The following is an 18,938-nucleotide window of genomic DNA, read 5'->3' on the forward strand; positions in this document are numbered from 1 at the left end:
TTCTCAAAGATTATATAATAAATAAAGAATATACAGGTCCATTATCTTCTCTACATACATATATATCTGGGTTTTAGTCGTTTAAGTTGACACTGAAAGCGCTTTTCCATCCTGAAAATTAGGCGACCAGAAAAAACGCTTAGGCGGCCCGCCCAAGGATTTCAATAGCAGAAAAATCCCTGCGTTCATCCAGAGAGACCTAGTCAGCGCACACAATAAGGTGGTTGATCAAACGCATACTGTTCGTATGAAAATGAGGGGACTTTACACCATGTCTCCTTCCCCCCCTCTCTCTGTGCTGGGAGTGCACCTGGTTTCTGTTGTTTACCATTATTGGCTAGTCTCTTCCCTTCTGAGACTGTGTCTGACAGAGACCAGTCCCAATGGCTGACAGTTTCACTATGAGTTGCCTCATGTCATATGTTCAACCTTGAAACACAGATGCCGATCTTTGTCTCTTCCGTTCGCATTTTCCACTTGGCCTCGGCAGCGTTGTGATCAACTGTATCCTATGTTGGACGTATGCAGATGTTGACAATGCAATGCATTCCCTTATTTATCAAGCAATAATATACAATATTTTACACGTAAACCTCCATTGGAAAGCAGTATTGGAGGGTCTTGTGGAAGTTTAATGGCCCTGTAAAATAGAGTTGAACGCTCTCGCATCATCTCTGCCTGAAATCAGCTGAACTACGGTGGGAGGTGAGGTCAACGTCGGACGAGAGAATAATATTATTCCGTTTTTTTTCACTCTTATTTCCACCCCTCACCCCCTGTGAGCTTTTGCAGGGTGCTTTGATGTTTTTCGTGTTGGGGAAAACTGGAGTCTGACATCTGCCGGGTTGAATATTAAAATAGGAAGAGCTGGTGTCAAATCAGCACGGCTTGTGTTTTAATGAAGTCTGTCGAGACGCAGTTAAATCATATTGAATAAGGGGCTAAACTTTTCTTCACATAATACGATCAAAACCGTGGATGAGAGGGGAGGGAAAGAGGGGATAGAGTTGCTGAGACATGAGTAAAGGACCATGAATCATCCTTTTTAATAAGAATCACTCTTTCGGTCTCTGCGTCACACAGCAGGCCGTGTCAAGTTAAAACCCTCAACACGCAGAGGCTTGCGAGAGTATATTTGGTAATAAACTGGGTTATCCTCATTTTTGTGCTCTTATCTCCCTTGTTGTGTGGTTCTAATTGCTCTGTTTATTCCAGAGAGAGACTGGTTTCCCACAGGGAATGCCAAAAAGGCATGTTCAAGCAATTGACCCCCTTGGTTGTTGGCAGCACTTTGAAGTTGTTAAAGTTAAAATGATTGCAACCGTTTCTTTGGTAGACTAGAAGCCGAAGGGCAAATTGGTGCATTTGTGCTATACGAATACATGGTTAGTGTGCTGTGTAGTTTCCTTTTATTGTATGCATTGCTTTAGTAAAGTCATGTAAAAGTCCCAAGTTATCTGCAGCTCTTCTAGGTTTCCCCTCATACATAATTGAGTATTGCAGTGTGAGGGGTTTGTCTTGTATACGGTCAGTGTGTTATTGTACGAGTGTGTGGGTGTGCAGTGCACCACAGCTGAGCTAGCAAGTTTACTCAGTGAACTCTCACACTCTCTTTTTAGTTCTGTCTTTCTCTCGGTTTCTCCCACTCTTTCTCACTCCGTCTCGCTCTTTCGCGACCACACGTTCTCTGCGTGTTGGTCTTGATCTCATTTCTCTGTCTTATCGGTCTTATCTCTTATCTGGGATCCAATCGTATAATGCGTTACTGTGATTCTCAAACTACACCTTCACAGTGTTTCTAAAGGACTCTCGTTCCATTTTCTGCGTGTCCTGTGGCGCAAGTCTTTTATCAGGGTATTGTTACTCCTATCTATCGTGTGCGTCTTCAGTTTTCTCATAAATATCCTATAAGTAGGAGCCCCTACAGATGCCCCTCCCCCCACACATACACCTTTTCACACCGGACCCCCCTCCTTCGCTCCATTATTACGAGTCATCTCCATGGGAGGCAGGATGGCAGGTGGGGTAAGTTATGCCCCTCTTCGGTGTGAGATGCATACCGTCCATTACAGTTGCACCTGCAAGCACCCCTGTTCTGTTCCTAATGACTTGTTTGAAGCCAGGCCTCAAAATTGAGAATTCGAGGCGCCGACAGTGGCTAATGGACACAGGTGCTCCTGCAGTGTGCGCCGTACACACACACACACACACACACACACACACACACACACACACACACACACACACACACACACACACTGATTAATGGCCAGGTCTGGTGTGCTCTCTGCACAGCATTAGTGTTAGCGTGTTATTAGTATGGTTAGTTGCACATGAGACAGAGAGGAGGAGATGCTAAAGTGGAGCTGTTTTCGGCTCTCTGAAAGAGCATCTGGATCCTTACAGCTACTCTGTCTAATACACAGTAACCGACCATTAGTCCCGGGAACAGAGAGAAGATGTAGCCTGTCTGGATCCATGCTCTGTATTGGAATATATTGTGTGTGCAGTGTAATGTTCAATGCACCTAGCTGTCTGTCCCAGACCTGAGACCTTATATGTGTATTGGGGGGGGGTTAGATTTGGGAATCGAGAGAGGGCAAGTTAGAGTGTCTGTCCATGTGTCTGTAGGAGAGCGTCTATCTGTGTGTGATACGCATGCGATGGTCTGTGTATTTATATCTGAATGGCAAGGTGGTCACTTGCAGACGGACTTTGAGGAAAGGTAGATCCACGCACACACGCCCACACACACACACTCTCAGACACACGCAATATAAAAATGCTAGGTCCCCTAGTTCTCTTGTAGAATGTAAATTGGCTAGGTCTTTGTTTAATGCTTTGTCGACCTTGAAAAGTGTAATGCATTTTGAATGAAAGTACACAGAACCTGTGTGCCTGAGCAGCGGTGAGAGTGAAAGCGAGTGAGGGATGGAGAAAAGGGTATAGAGGGAGAGAGGTTGAGTGGATACATTGGTGTAGGGTGCTGCTGTTTTATTATGGAGGTCAGTCAGGCTTACGGTCTGATCATTTTATTCATATCTGATGATGGAACTCTTGAACTCAATGCCAAAGCCAGCCTGAGATCACTGGTACTAATCTTTAATCAGGAACAGGAGACACTGCAGGCCAACACACACCCGCAAGAACCCCCCCCACACACACACACACACACACACACACACACACACACACACACACACACACAGAGAGAATGGTGATTTAAATTGAATCCATCAAAACAGAATTCCCCCGTATTGCCCCCAGATTCAATTTTGATCGGTTGATTTTAAAGTTATTCTCTGCTTCTTCTTTCTAACATCTCCCTTTTATTACCCCCTCCCCGCTTCCCACCACCTTTCCAATCACCACTCACTCCACCCCTCCTTTTCAACCACCTCTCCCCCTCCCAACTTACCCCCCCCCCCTTCCCTTACCCTACCTCTCTCCAGACTACCAGCGGTTGATGACAGTTGCGGAGGGCATCACCACCCTGCTCTTCCCATTCCAGTGGCAGCATGTATACGTGCCCATACTACCCGCATCACTGCTGCACTTCCTGGATGCCCCCGTGCCCTACCTCATGGGCCTGCAGTCCAAGGAGGGCACCGACCGCTCCAAACTAGAGCTGCCACAGGAGGTATGGACTACTGTGTGTGTCAGTGTGTGTGTGCGACTTTGAATGGGTCTGTTTTTTTATTTGTAAGTGTGTCTCTCCATACAATAGGCAGATACAGTAAGGGCTCATTGTTGCTGAATGCACACTGTCCAAGGCCATCCAACCCTGACTCTGCACAATGAGCCTCCCACGCACACAGGCAGACTACCTGGCTTCTATTCAGACTGAGCGGGAAGTGGAAAAATGCAGCTTTCAGACTCTTATTGTGGAGGAACGTCTATTGGAAGTTCATTTTAGTTTGTTGGAGAGCGCTTAAACCTCTCTGAGATACTTCTATCGGTTTTATCACTCACAGGCCAATGTGTTTGCATAGACCCCTATTACTCCTGTGTGGAAGGAACTCAAATGGATATTTCTCTGGAACGGCTTAGTGGATTTTGGGATAGTGTGTGTCTGTACCCTCTCCCTCCTCCTTCCTCCCAGCTTGAGCGGCCTCCTCCTCAGACAGTGAAAGCGATGGAACCCTCGGTGCACAGCATGTGTGTAGGGACGAGATAAGACTCCTAATGGTCTGGAACGCCCTAAAGAGATTCCCAGCTTCAGGGCTCTCCCTCCCTCCCACTCCCACCGCTCATTAATCTGGCCCATTCCTTATGCATGGTAATTATCCGAGTCAGTGCAGCATCCGACGACGTTCCCTGGTGCTGCTCCTGCCTCCACACAATCCAATTTTCTGCCCCTCTGTGTTCCTCCGGATCCTCCCCTGAAGAGCACGCGGTGCCAAATGTTTTAATTTAGGAATATCTCTATTTTCTGATTGATTCTTTGAAGTGAGGTGGATGACCTAGAAATGGAGGGATGAAAGAAGGGCTGAAAGCAAATGGGAAGAAGGGAAGGATCATAGAGAGAGGATGTGAATGAACAAATTAATGAATGAAAGACTTGCCTTTTTGAACCCTGGCTCTGTAGAAATAATTAATCTCATTTCCATTTCAAATGGCAGAACAATAATCTGTCTCCTAATCATATTAGTCATGTTTGCATAGAAAATACCAAACAAGTACATGCACATGCACACACTCATGAATACCAACAGTTTCATGTCATTTTGTCCCTCTTGATCCTCCATCCTTTCTTGTTAATGCAAAAGAGGAACCAATGGCTTTTAACCGAAACTAGGCCAACCGTTGTGTGCCTGTACAATCACCCAGCGGGGTGCATGCTCCTTTTTCCGCAGCTCCTAAATCAGGCGGATGGCCTGCAGTCTTCTCCACTACCTAAATAAACCTCCATTAGGCCAATCCACATCAGGTCAGATCTGTGCACAGACAGCTGATGCAGCCCTCACAGAGCAATGCACATGAGTCAAACCTGGACCCAGAAATACATGGAGAAGAAAATGTTGAGTTTTGAAATTCACCTCTGGAGCCTAGCAAATGCTGTTATTAAACTATAGTCAATTGGTAGTAAACCCAGCGTTTCAGATGCCAGACAGTAAATGCTAATGTGATGTATTCAGGTGTACAGTAACTCCTAGTCATCCTTCCACAGGGACAGTAGAGCCTGGAAGTGGTGTGTGTGTGTGTGTGTGTGTGTGTGTGTGTGTGTGTGTGTGTGTGTGTGTGTGTGTGTGTGGAATACTGAAGTATAATTACAAGCATTTCATAACTGTCAAAGTCTTTTATTGACAATTACATGAAGTTGATGCAAAGAGTCAATATTTGCATTGTTGACACTTCTTTTTCAAGACCTCTGCAATCCGCCCTGGCATGCTGTCAATTAACTTCCTGACTGATGGCAGCCCATTCTTGCATAATCAATGCTTGGACTTTGTCAAAATTTGTGGGTTTTTGTTTGTCCACCCGCCTCTTGAGGATTGACCAGAAGGTCTCAATGGGATTTGGGGAGTTTCCTGGCCATGGACCCAAAATATCGATGTTTTGTCCCCGAGCCACTTAGTTATCACTTTTGCCTTATGGCAAGGTGCTCCATCATGCTGGGAAAGGCATTGTTCATCACCAAACTGTTCCTGGATGGTTGGGAGAAGTTGCTCTCGGCGGATGTGTTGGTACCAATCTTTATTCATGGCTGTGTTCTTAGGCAAAATTGTGAGTGAGCCCACTCCCTTGGCTGAGAAGAAACCCCACACATGAATGGTCTCAGGATGCTTTACTGTTGGCATGACACAGGACTGATGGTAGTGCTCACCTTGTCTTCTCCGGACAAGCTTTTTTTCGGATTTCCCAAACAATCGGAAAGGCGATTCATCAGAGAAAATGACTTTACCCCAGTCCTCAGCAGTCCGATCCCTGTACCTTTTGCAGAATATCAGTCTGTCCCTGATGTTTTTCCTGGAGAGAAGTGGCTTCTTTGCTGCCCTTCTTGACACCAGGCCATCCTCCAAAAGTCTTCGCCTCACTGTGCGTGCAGATGCACTCACACCTGCCTGCTGCCATTCCTGAGCAAGCTCTGTACTGGTGGTGCCCCGATCCCGCAGCTGAATCAACTTTAGGAGACGGTCCTGGTGCTTGCTGGACTTTCTTGTGCGCCTTGTAGCCTTCTTCACAACAATTGAACCTTGAAGTTCTTGATGATCCGATAAATGGTTGATTTAGGTGCAATCTTACTGGCAGCAATATCCTTGCCTGTGAAGCCATTTTTGTGCAAAGCAATGATGACGGCACGTGTTTCCTTGCAGGTAACCATGGTTGACAGAGGAAGAACAATTATTCCAAGCAACACCCTCCTTTTGAAGCTTCCAGTCTGTTATTCAAACTCAATCAGCATGACAGAGTGATCTCCAGCCTGGTCCTCGTCAACACTCACACCTGTGTTAACGAGAGAATCACTGACATGATGTCAGCTGGTCCTTTTGTGGCAGGGCTGAAATGCAGTGGACATGTTTTGGGGGGATTCAGTTCATTTGCATGGCAAAGAGGGACTTTGCAATTAATTGCAATTCATCTGATCACTCTTCATAACATTCTGGAGTATATGCAAATTGCCATCATACAAACTGAGGCAGCAGACTTTGTGAAAATTAATATTTGTGTCATTCTCAAAACTTTTGGCCACGACTGTACAGTATCATTGTTCCCCTGTCCCAGGGCTGAGTGTCTCAGATGGAGGACTGCTATAGAGCTGGAGTGGCAGTGTAATACATTAGACTGGGGCTTGGGGAGAGAAGGCTATAAGCCCATTTCTACCACTGTAAGCTGCAATTATGGTTGGTTTTTGAGTGTGTGCGTGTATCTGAGTGTATCTGTTAGAGTAAGACACTAGGGATCATAGGTGTGTTTTGAATTTGTATGCATGACTGTGATTTTATGTGAATTGTGGTTGTGATTGGTGTGCAAGCGTGTGTATTTGTTTCTGTGTGGTCTGGCACACTACCCTTGAGCACAGGGTTTTTGTCGTAATGCTGGTGGTTTGTCACAGTAACTCCATTATATCAGATTTGGGTTTATTACTGACATTAATCTCTTTATCGTGTCAATCACATACTGACCCAGTTACCCAATACTCAATCTGTGCATGTCCAGTCCCCAACCCCAACACACCCCTCTATGATTTTCTATTCATTGAGCAATAGCTATGTTATAATTGTTGTATAATCTTCCATGTTATTCCAATCCTCCCTCTCTCCTAACAGGCTAACTTGTGCTTCGTGGACATTGACAACCACTGCATCGAGCTGCCTGAGGACTTCCCCCAGTTCCCTAACAAACCGGAGTTCATCCAGGAGCTCAGTGAAGTCCTCCTCCACTACGGCATATCCCCAGTGGGGGGCGCTCCTCCAACCTCTGTCTCCACCTCCACCACCACCACCCCTGGGTCCGTCTCTACCCGTCACCCTGGTCTGAAGAGCCAACAGGCCCTGAGGGAGCTAGAGGACGATGGGAGGAATGGGAACCTAGGAGGGGAGCAGTTAGCTGTGTTGGAGCTTCTCCAAGGGAACGCTACTCTGGAAAGACTCCAGGCTCTGGCTAAGAGAACGGGGGTCCGTGTGGAAGCCCTGAGGGGGGTAGGGGGTGAGAGAGAGGGCCAGGGCCAGGGGGGGAGGACGGCAGTCGAAGAGGAGGAGCTGAGGAACGCTAAGCTGAATGTACAGCTGAGGGAGGTATTCGCTAGCAGGTTTACCACGATGTTCGCGGACTATGAGGCCTTCGTCATCCAAAGCGCTCCGGACCTGGAGTCCTGGCTCACCAACCGAGAGCAGATGCACAACTTTGATAAGGTGATGGGTTGACACACAGAGACATGTACACACACACACGCACACTGTTTACCTTGATGTAGCGGGCTGTTTATTGAGGCCTGTGTTGTGTGATAGTAGAAGTCCACTGGGGAATTACCATGTTTGTGAGATGCTGAATTAAATTTTTTCCTGAAACCCATCCACTATGAAAATATTCCATTTGATGAATAAGTAAGACGAACACAGCCAGAGTTGTTAAGACGCGGTATTGGCAATAACAGTGTTTGCATTTATAAAATCACTGGGGAAATACATTCATATCAGCAAACAGCCAGAAAACAGAGTTGGTTGCTGTGTGTTTATGCTACGTGCTGTGCACCCAGAGTTGGGCAGTATTTCTGTTATTTGTATTTGAAATATGTATTTCAATTATTTCTGAGTATTTAGTTATTTATATTGCACTGGGCTGAACTACACTTCGATGTACAGTGCCTCCAGAAAGTATTCAGACCCCTTGACTTTTCCATTTTGTTACGTTACAGCATTATTCTAAAATGGATTAAATAAATACATATCCTCAGCAATCTACACACAATACCCCATAATGATAATGCGAAAAAGGTTTTTTGAAATTTTAGCAAATGTATTAAACATGAAAAACAGATACCTTACTTACATAAGTATTCAGACCCTTTGCTTAGAGACTCAAAATGTATCATCCTTGAGATGTTTAGATAACTTGATTGGAGTCCACATGTGGTAAATTAAATTGATTGGAGATGATTTGGAAAGGCACACACCTGTCTATATAAGGTCTGACAGTTGACAGTGCATGTCAGAGCAAAAACCAAGCCATGAGGTCGAAGAAATGTCCGTAGAGCTCCGAGACAGGATTGTGCCAAGGCACAGATCTGGGGAAGGGTACTACAACAATTCTGCAGCATTGAAAGTCCCTAAGAACAAAGTGGCCTCATCATTCTTAAATGGAAGAAGTTTGGAACCACCAAGACTCTTCCTAGAGCTGGCCGCCCGGCCAAACTGAGCAATCGGGGGAGAAGGGCCTTGGTCAGGGAGGTGACCAAGAACCCGATGGTCACTCTGACAGAGCTCTAGAGTTCCTCTGTGGACATGGAAGAACCTTCCAGAAGGACAACCATCTTTGCAGCACTCCACCAATCAGGCCTTTATGGTAGAGTGGCCAGATCAAAGCCACTCCTCAGTAAAAGGCATGTCAGCCCGCTTCGAGTTTTTGAACTCTTTGGCCTGAATGCCAAGCGTCACATCTGGAGGAAACCTGGCACCATACCTACGGTGAAGCATGGTGGTGGCAGCATCATGCTGTGGGGATTTTTTTTCAGAGGCAGGGCCTGAGAGACTAGTCCGGATCGAGGCAAAGATGAACGCAGCAAAGTACAGAGAGATCCTTGATGAAAACCTGCTCCAGAGTGCTCAGGACCTCAGACTGGGGTGAAGGTTCACCTTCCAACAGGACAATGACCCTAAGCACACAGCCAAGACAATTCAGGAGTGGCTTCAGGACAAGTCTATGAATGTCCTTGAGTGGCCCAGCCCGAGCCTGAACTTGAACATGATCGAACATTTCTGGAGAGACCTAAAAATAGCTGTGTAGCGACACTCCCCATCCAACCTGACAGAGCTTGAGAGGATCTGCAGAGAAGAATGGGAGAAACTCCCCAAATACAGGTGTGCCAAGCTTGTAGCATCATACCCAAGTATACTCAAGGCTGTTGTCGCTGCCAAAGATGCTTCAACAAAGTACTGAGTAAAGTGTCTGAATACTTATGTAAATGTCATATTTCAGTTGAAAATATATATATATTTTAGCAAAAATGTCTAAAAACCTGTTTTTACTTTGTCGTTATGGGGTTTTGCGTGTAGACTGATGAGGGGGGGAAAAACGATTTCATCAATTTTAGAATAAGTCTGTAACCTAACAAAATGTGGAAAAAGTCAAGGGGTCTGAATACTTTCTGAAGGCACTGTATTTTGTAACAAAATACTTTCGAGAGCTGTAATTTGTATTTTCAAAGTATAAAATACTTTTCTATACCATTTTTTTTATAGCTGTTCATGATTTTGTGGCCCCCTTTGATGGAACTATGGTGCGATAAGCGCGCCTTCTAAATTAACTAAATATAAATGTGTATAAATAGCTGAACAATTTCAAAGCATGCTGAGTAGTATTTTAAGGATCTCCACCCCTAAGCAAGGCCAATAAATATACCCAGTGTGCTTTGCAGTTCATTTTTACATTTTGGTCATTTAGCAGACACTCTTATCCGGAGTGACTAATAGTCAGTGCATTCAACTAAGGTAGATAAACAACAACATAACACAGTTATAGCAAGTAAATGTAGTTCTAAATACAAAATATGTCTTTTTAATTAAGTACATTTCAAAAGACAAGTATTTTGTCGTTTATTTTGATACATTGATCTTTATGGTTTTTTTGTACATTTATTTTGTAGTTTCTGTCCATCCCTGTGTGTACCTATATCATTTTGTAATTACATTTGTAGCTTTCCCTACCTACTAGTATTTGTTTTCATGTCTTTCCCTGCAAGGTCATGCTAATGTATCTGTGTCTGTACTAACAGATCTCCCCTCTCTCCAGGCATCCTTTCTGTCTGACCAGCCGGAGCCCTACCTGCCCTTCCTGTCCCACTTCATCGAGACCCAGATGTTCGCCACCTTCATCGACAACAAGATCATGTCCCAATGGGAGGAGAAGGAGCCACTGCTCCGCGTGTTTGACGGACGCATCGATAAAGCTCGTCTATACAACGTTAGAGCCCCAAGTCTGCGGTCCTCCAACTACCAGAGATGCACCATCCTCAAGGAGTCAGGTGAGTCTGAAGAGGGGGGGGGTGGTGTGTGTGGGTGTGAGAGAGATCGACAGAGAGGGACAGGTGGAATTGAAGGACAAATCTAAAGTCGTTTAAAATGAGTCTTTGGTAGGTAACAGAGAAATATGGATAGAGGTAGAGAAAGGAGAGGGACTAATTGAAAGTTTGGACTTGAATTAGAATGTGCTCTCCTGTGCCGTCTGTCTGATCAGCATGCTGTGGATGACTGCTGTCTCTATCGGTCTGTCTGCCTGGCTGGCATACCAACGATGCTTTAAGAGGTCACACAGGACTCCATTTTAAAAGGACTCCTTTTAAATCCATCTCTTTCCACATCCATCCTACTGCTTTCCATCTCGTCAGCCTCTTCTCCCTCTTGACCTCTTTTCATGTGTTCGTTGGAAACAGCAGTCTTCTCTCCACTCAGCAGGTGCTCCCCTTGGCCTATTCTGCCCATTTGTCTTTGTCTCAAAGAAAGCCTCACCCCACAAAGCTCATTCTTCTACGCTCTATTTCTCTTTCTTTCATTCTCTCTCTCGCGCTGTCACTCTCTCGCGCTCACACACACAAACACACACGCGCTTCCCCCAAAACACCCCCGCCGCCCCTACCCCACTGAGTCAGTCCTGATTCTGGCTTCCTCACTTCCTTTTGCCTGCGCAGCAGAGACTTAACGAGGGCAAACCAAATGAGTACTAATTAAGATAAAAAGACCTGACCAGACACTCTCACAGACAATGAGTGTTTGTGTGTGCGTGCTCACGTCTGTGAGAGGTATAGGTGAGTCAATTGGCAGGGTCCGACATTGGCAGATTATAATGGAACGAGTGCTGTTAAAGCCTAATTGTTCAGGGTGAGCTCTTTCAGAGGTGGTGGCGCGTGCAGTTCCCCAATTATACACACAAAAGAAACTCTTCTATTCTACTTAATTTCCCTCAGTCACTCCGGTGCTCCTCTCTCTCCTGTCTGACAAACAATGAGGACTGAGATTGGAAGACGCATTCGGTGGGTTTTGTTAGACAGAAAAAATATCTCATACGAGCCATGTAAAGAATTACCTCACCAACAGATGCGCTGTTTATCACCGCGAGCAGGGGTTCATTGACGGATGCCTTGTTGGTTTGGGTTGAGTCGTACTGCGTCTGTTTTCTCTACCTTGTGTTCGTTAAAGAAAGAAAGGAAATGGTTAGAGGAGGAGGTAAGTTTGGAGAGCAAACAGAGAGAACAAGAAAGAAAGAGCAAGCAGTGAGAAAAAGAGAGCGGGGTGTTTATAGATAAAGAGGGTGAGAGGAGGATGAAAGGGCCGCAGTAAAGCATGTCCTGTAATGAATTGAACTAACACAGTGCTTTGATGTCCTGCCAAAGCTTTGTTTAGAGGAGCACAAGAGTGGCAGCCTGTGTGTGTGTGTATGTCTCTCCATTCAAAGTAAACTCAAAGGTTTAGTCATTGCATTGTACTAAATGTATTCTTAAGTAGTGGTTATACCAAAAGAAGGCCTTACTCAAATCCCCCCCTCTTGATTTGATCTCCCTGCCCAGCCCAGGCCATCGAACAGCGGCTGATGAAGATCGACCACACAGCCATCCACCCCCACCTGTTGGATATGAAGATTGGACAGGGCAAATATGAACAGGGCTTCTTCCCCAAGCTGCAGTCTGACGTGCTCTCAGTCGGACCCACCAATAACAAGTGAGTATATGATGCCATTACCGAAGAGCCAACCAATGACGGGCATTGTTTCTGGGAAAAAATGGTAATGGTTTGAACATAGAATGGCTATATGAACGTAATATATACTTTACAGTTGTGTTACGGTGATGTAGTCCAAGTTAACAAGTGTTTATCACTAATCTTCCATCTGTATTATGTAGTTGAGTAGAGTCTATATAAATGTTTATGCGGTTAACAGTGTTGTGTCTGTCAGCAGGTGGTCCAATCGTACCGCTACGGCTCAGCGCAGGAAAGACCGTCACCGACAACAAACAGAACACCTGACTCTAGATAACGACCTCAAAGAGGTACGGACACGACACACCGTCCTCCCTCTTCATCCTCTCCGCCGCCTCTTCCTCTGGTTCCATAGCATGTCTTTATGTTCCTTTTTATTTGATTTCTGTTGAGTTTCTTCTTTTCGTCTTAGCTTGGTTCTGCTTTCGAAGCCTGTCCGTCCTTGTCTTAACTGATGTCATGTTTGTTTCTGTAGCTTGTTTTCTCTTCTCTTTGTTTTTTAGTTTCTTTCTATTATTTGAATGTCCTGTGCATTCATGTGCATGGTGCTTCTTTTCCTTTCTTTTCTCGTTCCTGTCTTTTCTGTGGGTCCTGTGCGTTGGGGTTGGGCCGTACCACCTCTCAGCAGGTAGAGGGGTGTCTAGTCCTGCAGAATTCCATGGCGTTTTGGGAGTGGGACAAGGCGTCTCCCCCGCCTCTCAAACCACCAAAAAAGTCTGCCTCTGAGTGCTGCCTGGTACGTGGAAGAGTGACGGACCCCCCACAGACCCTCCCACTGACCCCCAAAAACTACCTCTACCCCCAAAATCTACCCCTACCCCCAAGATGACCCCCACTCCACTTCTCCACTCCAGTCCTGCTTCACACATACCCATAATCCCTGCTTGCTCACACACAGTGGCTCTGTTTGATAGATCACTCCTGCACCTGACACAGTTAAAGTCAACAGCACTGAAAGAGTGAGTCATGGCTCTGCAGTGGATCTTGTTTTCCCTCATCTCTCTCCTCTTCCTACCCTATTATAGTTCTGTATCTCTGTGGGGAGGAGAGAGATGAGAAAGGAATTACTGAGTCGTAACAATACAAAATCATATAAGATGGCAGAATCATTTCAGATTCAAGCCAATTTAAGTCAACTAGAGTGAACTCGCCAGTGTGTCACTGAAATGGGCTCAGCGCCTCAACTCTCTGTGGAGAAGTAAACAGAAAACAGAAAATGTTATTTTTACTTTGTCTTGTTTTCTCTACGAGCACATAACCCCCCCGCCACATCCCAATGTTTTCTAAAAGGTATTCAAGACTGTACAAAAACCACAGCCCTCTCTCTGATCAATGTCTGCCCTCAATCCTAGCCTTACACAACCTCTTACAGTTGGACCCAACTGAGAAATGTCCCTCCATCCACCTGTAATGGTTAATATTGGGTGTACAGTCGTGGCCAAAGGTTTTGAGAATGACACAAATATTAATTTTCACAGTCTGCTGCCTCAGTTTGTATGATGGCAATTTGTATATACTCCAGAATGTTATGAAGAGTGATCAGATGAATTGCAATTGATTGCACTCCCTCTTTGCCATGCAAATGAACTGAATCCCCCAAAAACATTTCCACTGCATTTCAGCCCTGCCACAAAAGGACCAGCTGACATCATGTCAGTGATTCTCTCGTTAACACAGGTGTGAGTGTTGACGAGGACCAGGCTGGAGATCACTCTGTCATGCTGATTGAGTTTGAATAACAGACTGGAAGCTTCAAAAGGAGGGTGTTGCTTGGAATCATTGTTCTTCCTCTGTCAACCATGGTTACCTGCAAGGAAACACGTGCCGTCATCATTGCTTTGCACAAAAATGGCTTCACAGGCAAGGATATTGCTGCCAGTAAGATTGCACCTAAATCAACAATTTTTCAGATCATCAAGAACTTCAAGGTTTAATTGTTGTGAAGAAGGCTTCAGGGCGCACAAAAAAGTCCAGCAAGCACCAGGACCGTCTCCTAAAGTTGATTCAGCTGCGGGATCGGGGCACCACCAGTACAGAGCTTTCTCAGGAATGGCAGCAGGCAGGTGTGAGTGCATCTGCACGCACAGTGAGGCGAAGACTTTTGGAGGATGGCCTGGTGTCAAGAAGGGCAGCAAAGAAGCCACTTCTCTCCAGGAAAAACATCAGGGACAGACTGATATTCTGCAAAAGGTACAGGGATCGGACTGCTGAGGACTGGGGTAAAGTCATTTTCTCTGATGAATCGCCTTTCCGATTGTTTGGGAAATCCGGAAAAAAGCTTGTCCGGAGAAGACAAGGTGAGCGCTACCATCAGTCCTGTGTCATGCCAACAGTAAAGCATCCTGAGACCATTCATGTGTGGGGTTTCTTCTCAGCCAAGGGAGTGGGCTCACTCACAATTTTGCCTAAGAACACAGCCATGAATAAAGATTGGTACCAACACATCCGCCGAGAGCAACTTCTCCCAACCATCCAGGAACAGTTTGGTGATGAACAATGCCTTTTCCAGCATGATGGAGCACCTTTCCATAAGGCTAAAGTGATAACTAAGTGGCTCGGGGAACAAAACATCGATATTTTGGGTCCATGGCCAGGAAACTCCCCAGACCTTAATCCCATTGAGAACTTCTGGTCAATCCTCAAGAGGCGGGTGGACAAACAAAAACCCACAAATTGTGACAAACTCCAAGCATTGATTATGCAAGAATGGGCTGCCATCAGTCAGGATGTGGCCCAGAAGTTAATTGACAGCATGCCAGGGCGGATTGCAGAGGTCTTGAAAAAGTGTCAACACTGCAAATATTGACTCTTTGCATCAACTTCATGTAATTGTCAATAAATGCCTTTGACACTAATGAAATGCTTGTAATTATACTTCAGTATTCCATAGTAACATCTGACAAAAATATCTAAAGACACTGAAGCAGCAAACTTTGGAAATTAATATTTGTGTCATTCTCAAAACGTTTGGCCACGACTGTAGAGATTTACAGACAGAGCTGACTGTTGCTCTGTCTATGTCTCCATCAGAAGTACATGCAGGAGGCTCGGAGCCTGGGGAAGAACCTCCGTCAGCCCAAGCTGTCTGACCTCTCACCTGCCGTCATCGCTCAGACCAACTGGAAGTTTGTAGAGGGACTACTCAAGGAGTGTCGCATGAAGGTGAGTCTGTACAGGTGAAATATATTGTGGTATTGGTCAAGTTGTGGTTGCAGTTTCTATGTGTCTCCAATGTATATCAGTCCAATGTTGTGTAGTTATGAGGGGATTGGTTCGTCTACAAACCAGTTGTTTGTATCCTATGTGTAGGGGTCATGTTATGTGGGTCAAGTTTCTGTGTCTCCTGTCTCCAGACTAAGCGTATGTTGGTGGAGAAGATGGGCAGGGAGGCAGTGGAGCTGGGTCATGGGGAGGCCAACATCACAGGTCTGGAGGAGAACACTCTCATCGCCTCCCTCTGTGACCTGCTGGAGAGGATCTGGAGCCACGGCCTACAAGTCAAACAGGTCTGTAGAGACACACACAAACACACACACGTGCATACACATGCACTGAACAGAAACACACACACACGCATACATGCACAGACACTCTCTCTAGTCAGGTTTTATCGTAATGACGACATTGCGTTTACAATATAAACCCCCCTGATGCTCAGTGCTCTACTTGGAAGAACCTGCTATTGGCTATAGGTCAGAGGTCAGTCTACCAACACTTTGGTTAATCAGGTGTAATAGTAATAACCATATGACCCTATTTCATTAGGCTTATTGACTGGTAATCCTCTGTCTATAGTCTAGCAGTATTAGTGAATGTATTAGCTATTGGCAGTGCAGTGTTTCCTGTATTAGGGAGTGTATTGGCTATTAACAGTGTGTGGGTTGACCTCTAACCTCTGGACTGTGACCCCTGTAGGGGAAGTCAGCTCTGTGGTCCCACCTGCTGCACTACCAGGCCAGAGAGGAGAAACTGGAGCAGCAGCAGGCAGAGTCACCAGGTAAGAACACCCACACACACGTATATAAACGCACGCATACACGTACACACACACCTTACATGGTCCATTTAATATACAACATTGACATAAAACACATGTCACGCCTACCCTCAATCCATTCAGTCACACACTATCCATACCCAATAATCCCCTGAAATACTCCATTTTCAAATGAATCTACAGACCTTTCACACTCCAGTGGCATTTGATAGATTTATTTTCAATTGGAGCGCTGCCAAAGCTGAGATGTGTGTGCTTCTTTCTCCCTCCCACAGTGTCAAATGGTCCAGAGAGACGAAAGTCTGAGTCGTCAATAGGGATGCCATCACTGCGAGCGTCCGTCATACAGGATATGAGGTATGAATTACCTACCACTGTGCCTGTACATTACGATGTGTCATAGGTAGATGGTAATATCTCACAACTTTATCCATGTGAGTCAACAATTTGTTTTGTTATTTGCTGTTATTTTTCTTATCTCCTCACCTTCTCTCTCACATCTCCACGCCTCCCTTTCTCAGGCACATCCAGAGTATGGGGGAGATAAAGACTGATGTGGGCAGAGCGAGGGCCTGGATCCGTCTTTCTCTGGAGAAGAAGCTACTCTCCCAACACCTCAAACAGCTGCTGTCCCGCCAAGCCTTAACCAAGTACGCACGCACACACACATACAGTTGAAGTCAGAAGTTTACATACACTTAGGTTGGAGTCATTAAAACGAGTTTTTCAACCACTTCACAAATTTCTTGTTAACAAACTATAGTTTTGGCAAGTCAGTAAGGACTTCTACTTTGTGCATGGCACAAGTAATTTTTCCAACAATTGTTTACATAGACTTTTTCACTTATAATTCACTGTATCACAATTCCAGTGGGTCAGAAGTTTACATACACTAAGTTGACTGTGCCGTTAAACAGCTTGGAAAATTCCAGAAAATTATGTCATGGCTTTAGAAGCTTCTGATAGGCTAATTGACATAATTTGAGTCAATTGGAGGTGGACCTGTGGATGTATTTCAAGGCCTACCTTCAAACCCAGTGCCACTTTGCTTGACATCATGGGAAAATCAAAAGAAATCAGCCAAGACCCCAGAAAACAAATTGTAGACCTCCACAAGTCTGGTTCATCCTTGGGAGCAATATCCAAACGCCTGAAGGTACCACATTCATCTGTACAAGCAATAGTATGCAAGTATAAACACCATGGGACCACGCAGCCGTCATATTGCTCAGGAAGGAAACGCGTTCTGTCTCCTAGAGATGAACGTACTTTGGTGCAAAAAGTGCAAATCAACCATGTGAAGATGCTGAGGAAACAGGTACAAAAGTATCTATAGCCACGGTAAAACGAGTCCTTGATCGACATAACCTGAAAGGTCGCTCAGCAAGGAAGAAGCCACTGCTCCAAAACCGCATAAAAAAGCCAGACTATGGTTTGCAACTGCACATGGGGACAAAGATCGTACTTTTTGGAGAAATGTCTGGTCTGATGAAACAAAAATAGAACGGTTTGGCCATAATGACCATCGTTGTGTTTGGAGGAGAAAGGGGTAGGCTTGCAAGCCGAAGAACACCATCACAACCGTGAAGCACGGGGGTGGCAGCATCATGTTGTGGAGGTGCTTTGCTGCAGGAGGGACTGGTGCACTTCACAAAATAGATGGCATCATGAGGAAGTAAAGTTATGTGGATATATTGAAGCAACATCTCAAGACATCAGTCAGGAAGTTAAAGCTTGCTCGCAAATGGGTCTTCCAAATGGACAATGACCCCAAGCATACTTCCAAAGTTGTGGCAAAATGGCTTAAGGACAACAAAGTCAAGGTATTGGAGTGGCCATCACAAAGCCCTGACCTCAATCCCATAGAAAATTTGTGGGCAGAACTGAAAAAGCGTGTGCGAGCAAGGAGGCCTACAAACCTGACTCAGTTACACCAGCTCTGTCAGGAGGAATGGGCCGAAATTCACCCTACTTATTGTGGGAAGCTTGTGGAAGGCTACCCGGAATGTTTGACCCAAGTTAAACAATTTAAAGGCAATGCTACCAAATACTAATTGAATGTATGTAAACTTCTGACCCACTGGGAATGTGATGAAAGAAATCAAAGCTGAAATAAATAATTCTCTCTACTATTATTCTGACATTTCACATTCTTAAAATAAAGTGGTGATCCTAACTGACCTACGACAGGGAATATTTACTTGGATTAAATGTGAGGAATTGTGAAAAACTGAGTTAATGTATTTGGCTAATGTGTTTGTAAACTTCCGACTTCAACTGTACACACACACACACACAATATTATTCACATTGACAGTGTCGAAGCCATGGTTAATGTGTATTAAGTGTGTGTTGTGGTGTTTCCAGGAAGTTGTATAAGCGCTACGCCTTCCTGCGCTGTGAGGAGGAGAAGGAGCAGTTCCTGTTTCACCTGCTCTCCCTCAACACTGTCGACTACTTTTGTTTCACCAGTGTCTTCACCACCATCAGTGAGTAGGACTTCAACATAACCACAATTCAACTTCAAT

The 18,938-nt window shown here is 45.2% G+C and overlaps 1 protein-coding gene across 7 annotated transcripts in view; it reads left to right on the plus strand.

Moving 5' to 3' along the window:
• LOC106609315 (DENN domain-containing protein 5B) overlaps positions 1 to 18,938 on the plus strand; it is an 82,281-nt gene that overhangs the window by 54,374 nt on the left and 8,969 nt on the right. For 4 of the 7 annotated variants that reach the window (XM_014207992.3, XM_014207996.3, XM_014207994.3 and 1 more), the window contains 11 exons: positions 3,453 to 3,640; positions 7,272 to 7,856; positions 10,453 to 10,684; positions 12,224 to 12,374; positions 12,610 to 12,703; positions 15,444 to 15,575; positions 15,767 to 15,919; positions 16,329 to 16,410; positions 16,686 to 16,767; positions 16,932 to 17,060; positions 18,778 to 18,899. In XM_014207992.3, coding sequence (XP_014063467.1) covers positions 3,453 to 3,640; positions 7,272 to 7,856; positions 10,453 to 10,684; positions 12,224 to 12,374; positions 12,610 to 12,703; positions 15,444 to 15,575; positions 15,767 to 15,919; positions 16,329 to 16,410; positions 16,686 to 16,767; positions 16,932 to 17,060; positions 18,778 to 18,899 — 1,950 coding nt within the window. The remainder of the gene's footprint in view (positions 1 to 3,452; positions 3,641 to 7,271; positions 7,857 to 10,452; positions 10,685 to 12,223; positions 12,375 to 12,609; positions 12,704 to 15,443; positions 15,576 to 15,766; positions 15,920 to 16,328; positions 16,411 to 16,685; positions 16,768 to 16,931; positions 17,061 to 18,777; positions 18,900 to 18,938) is intronic. The other 3 variants (XM_014207993.3, XM_014207995.3, XM_045722002.2) reach the window with 1 other exon arrangement.

This window comes from Salmo salar, chromosome 07 (assembly GCF_965601325.2).
Source record: "Salmo salar chromosome 07, fSalSal1, whole genome shotgun sequence".
NCBI lineage: Eukaryota > Metazoa > Chordata > Actinopteri > Salmoniformes > Salmonidae > Salmo > Salmo salar.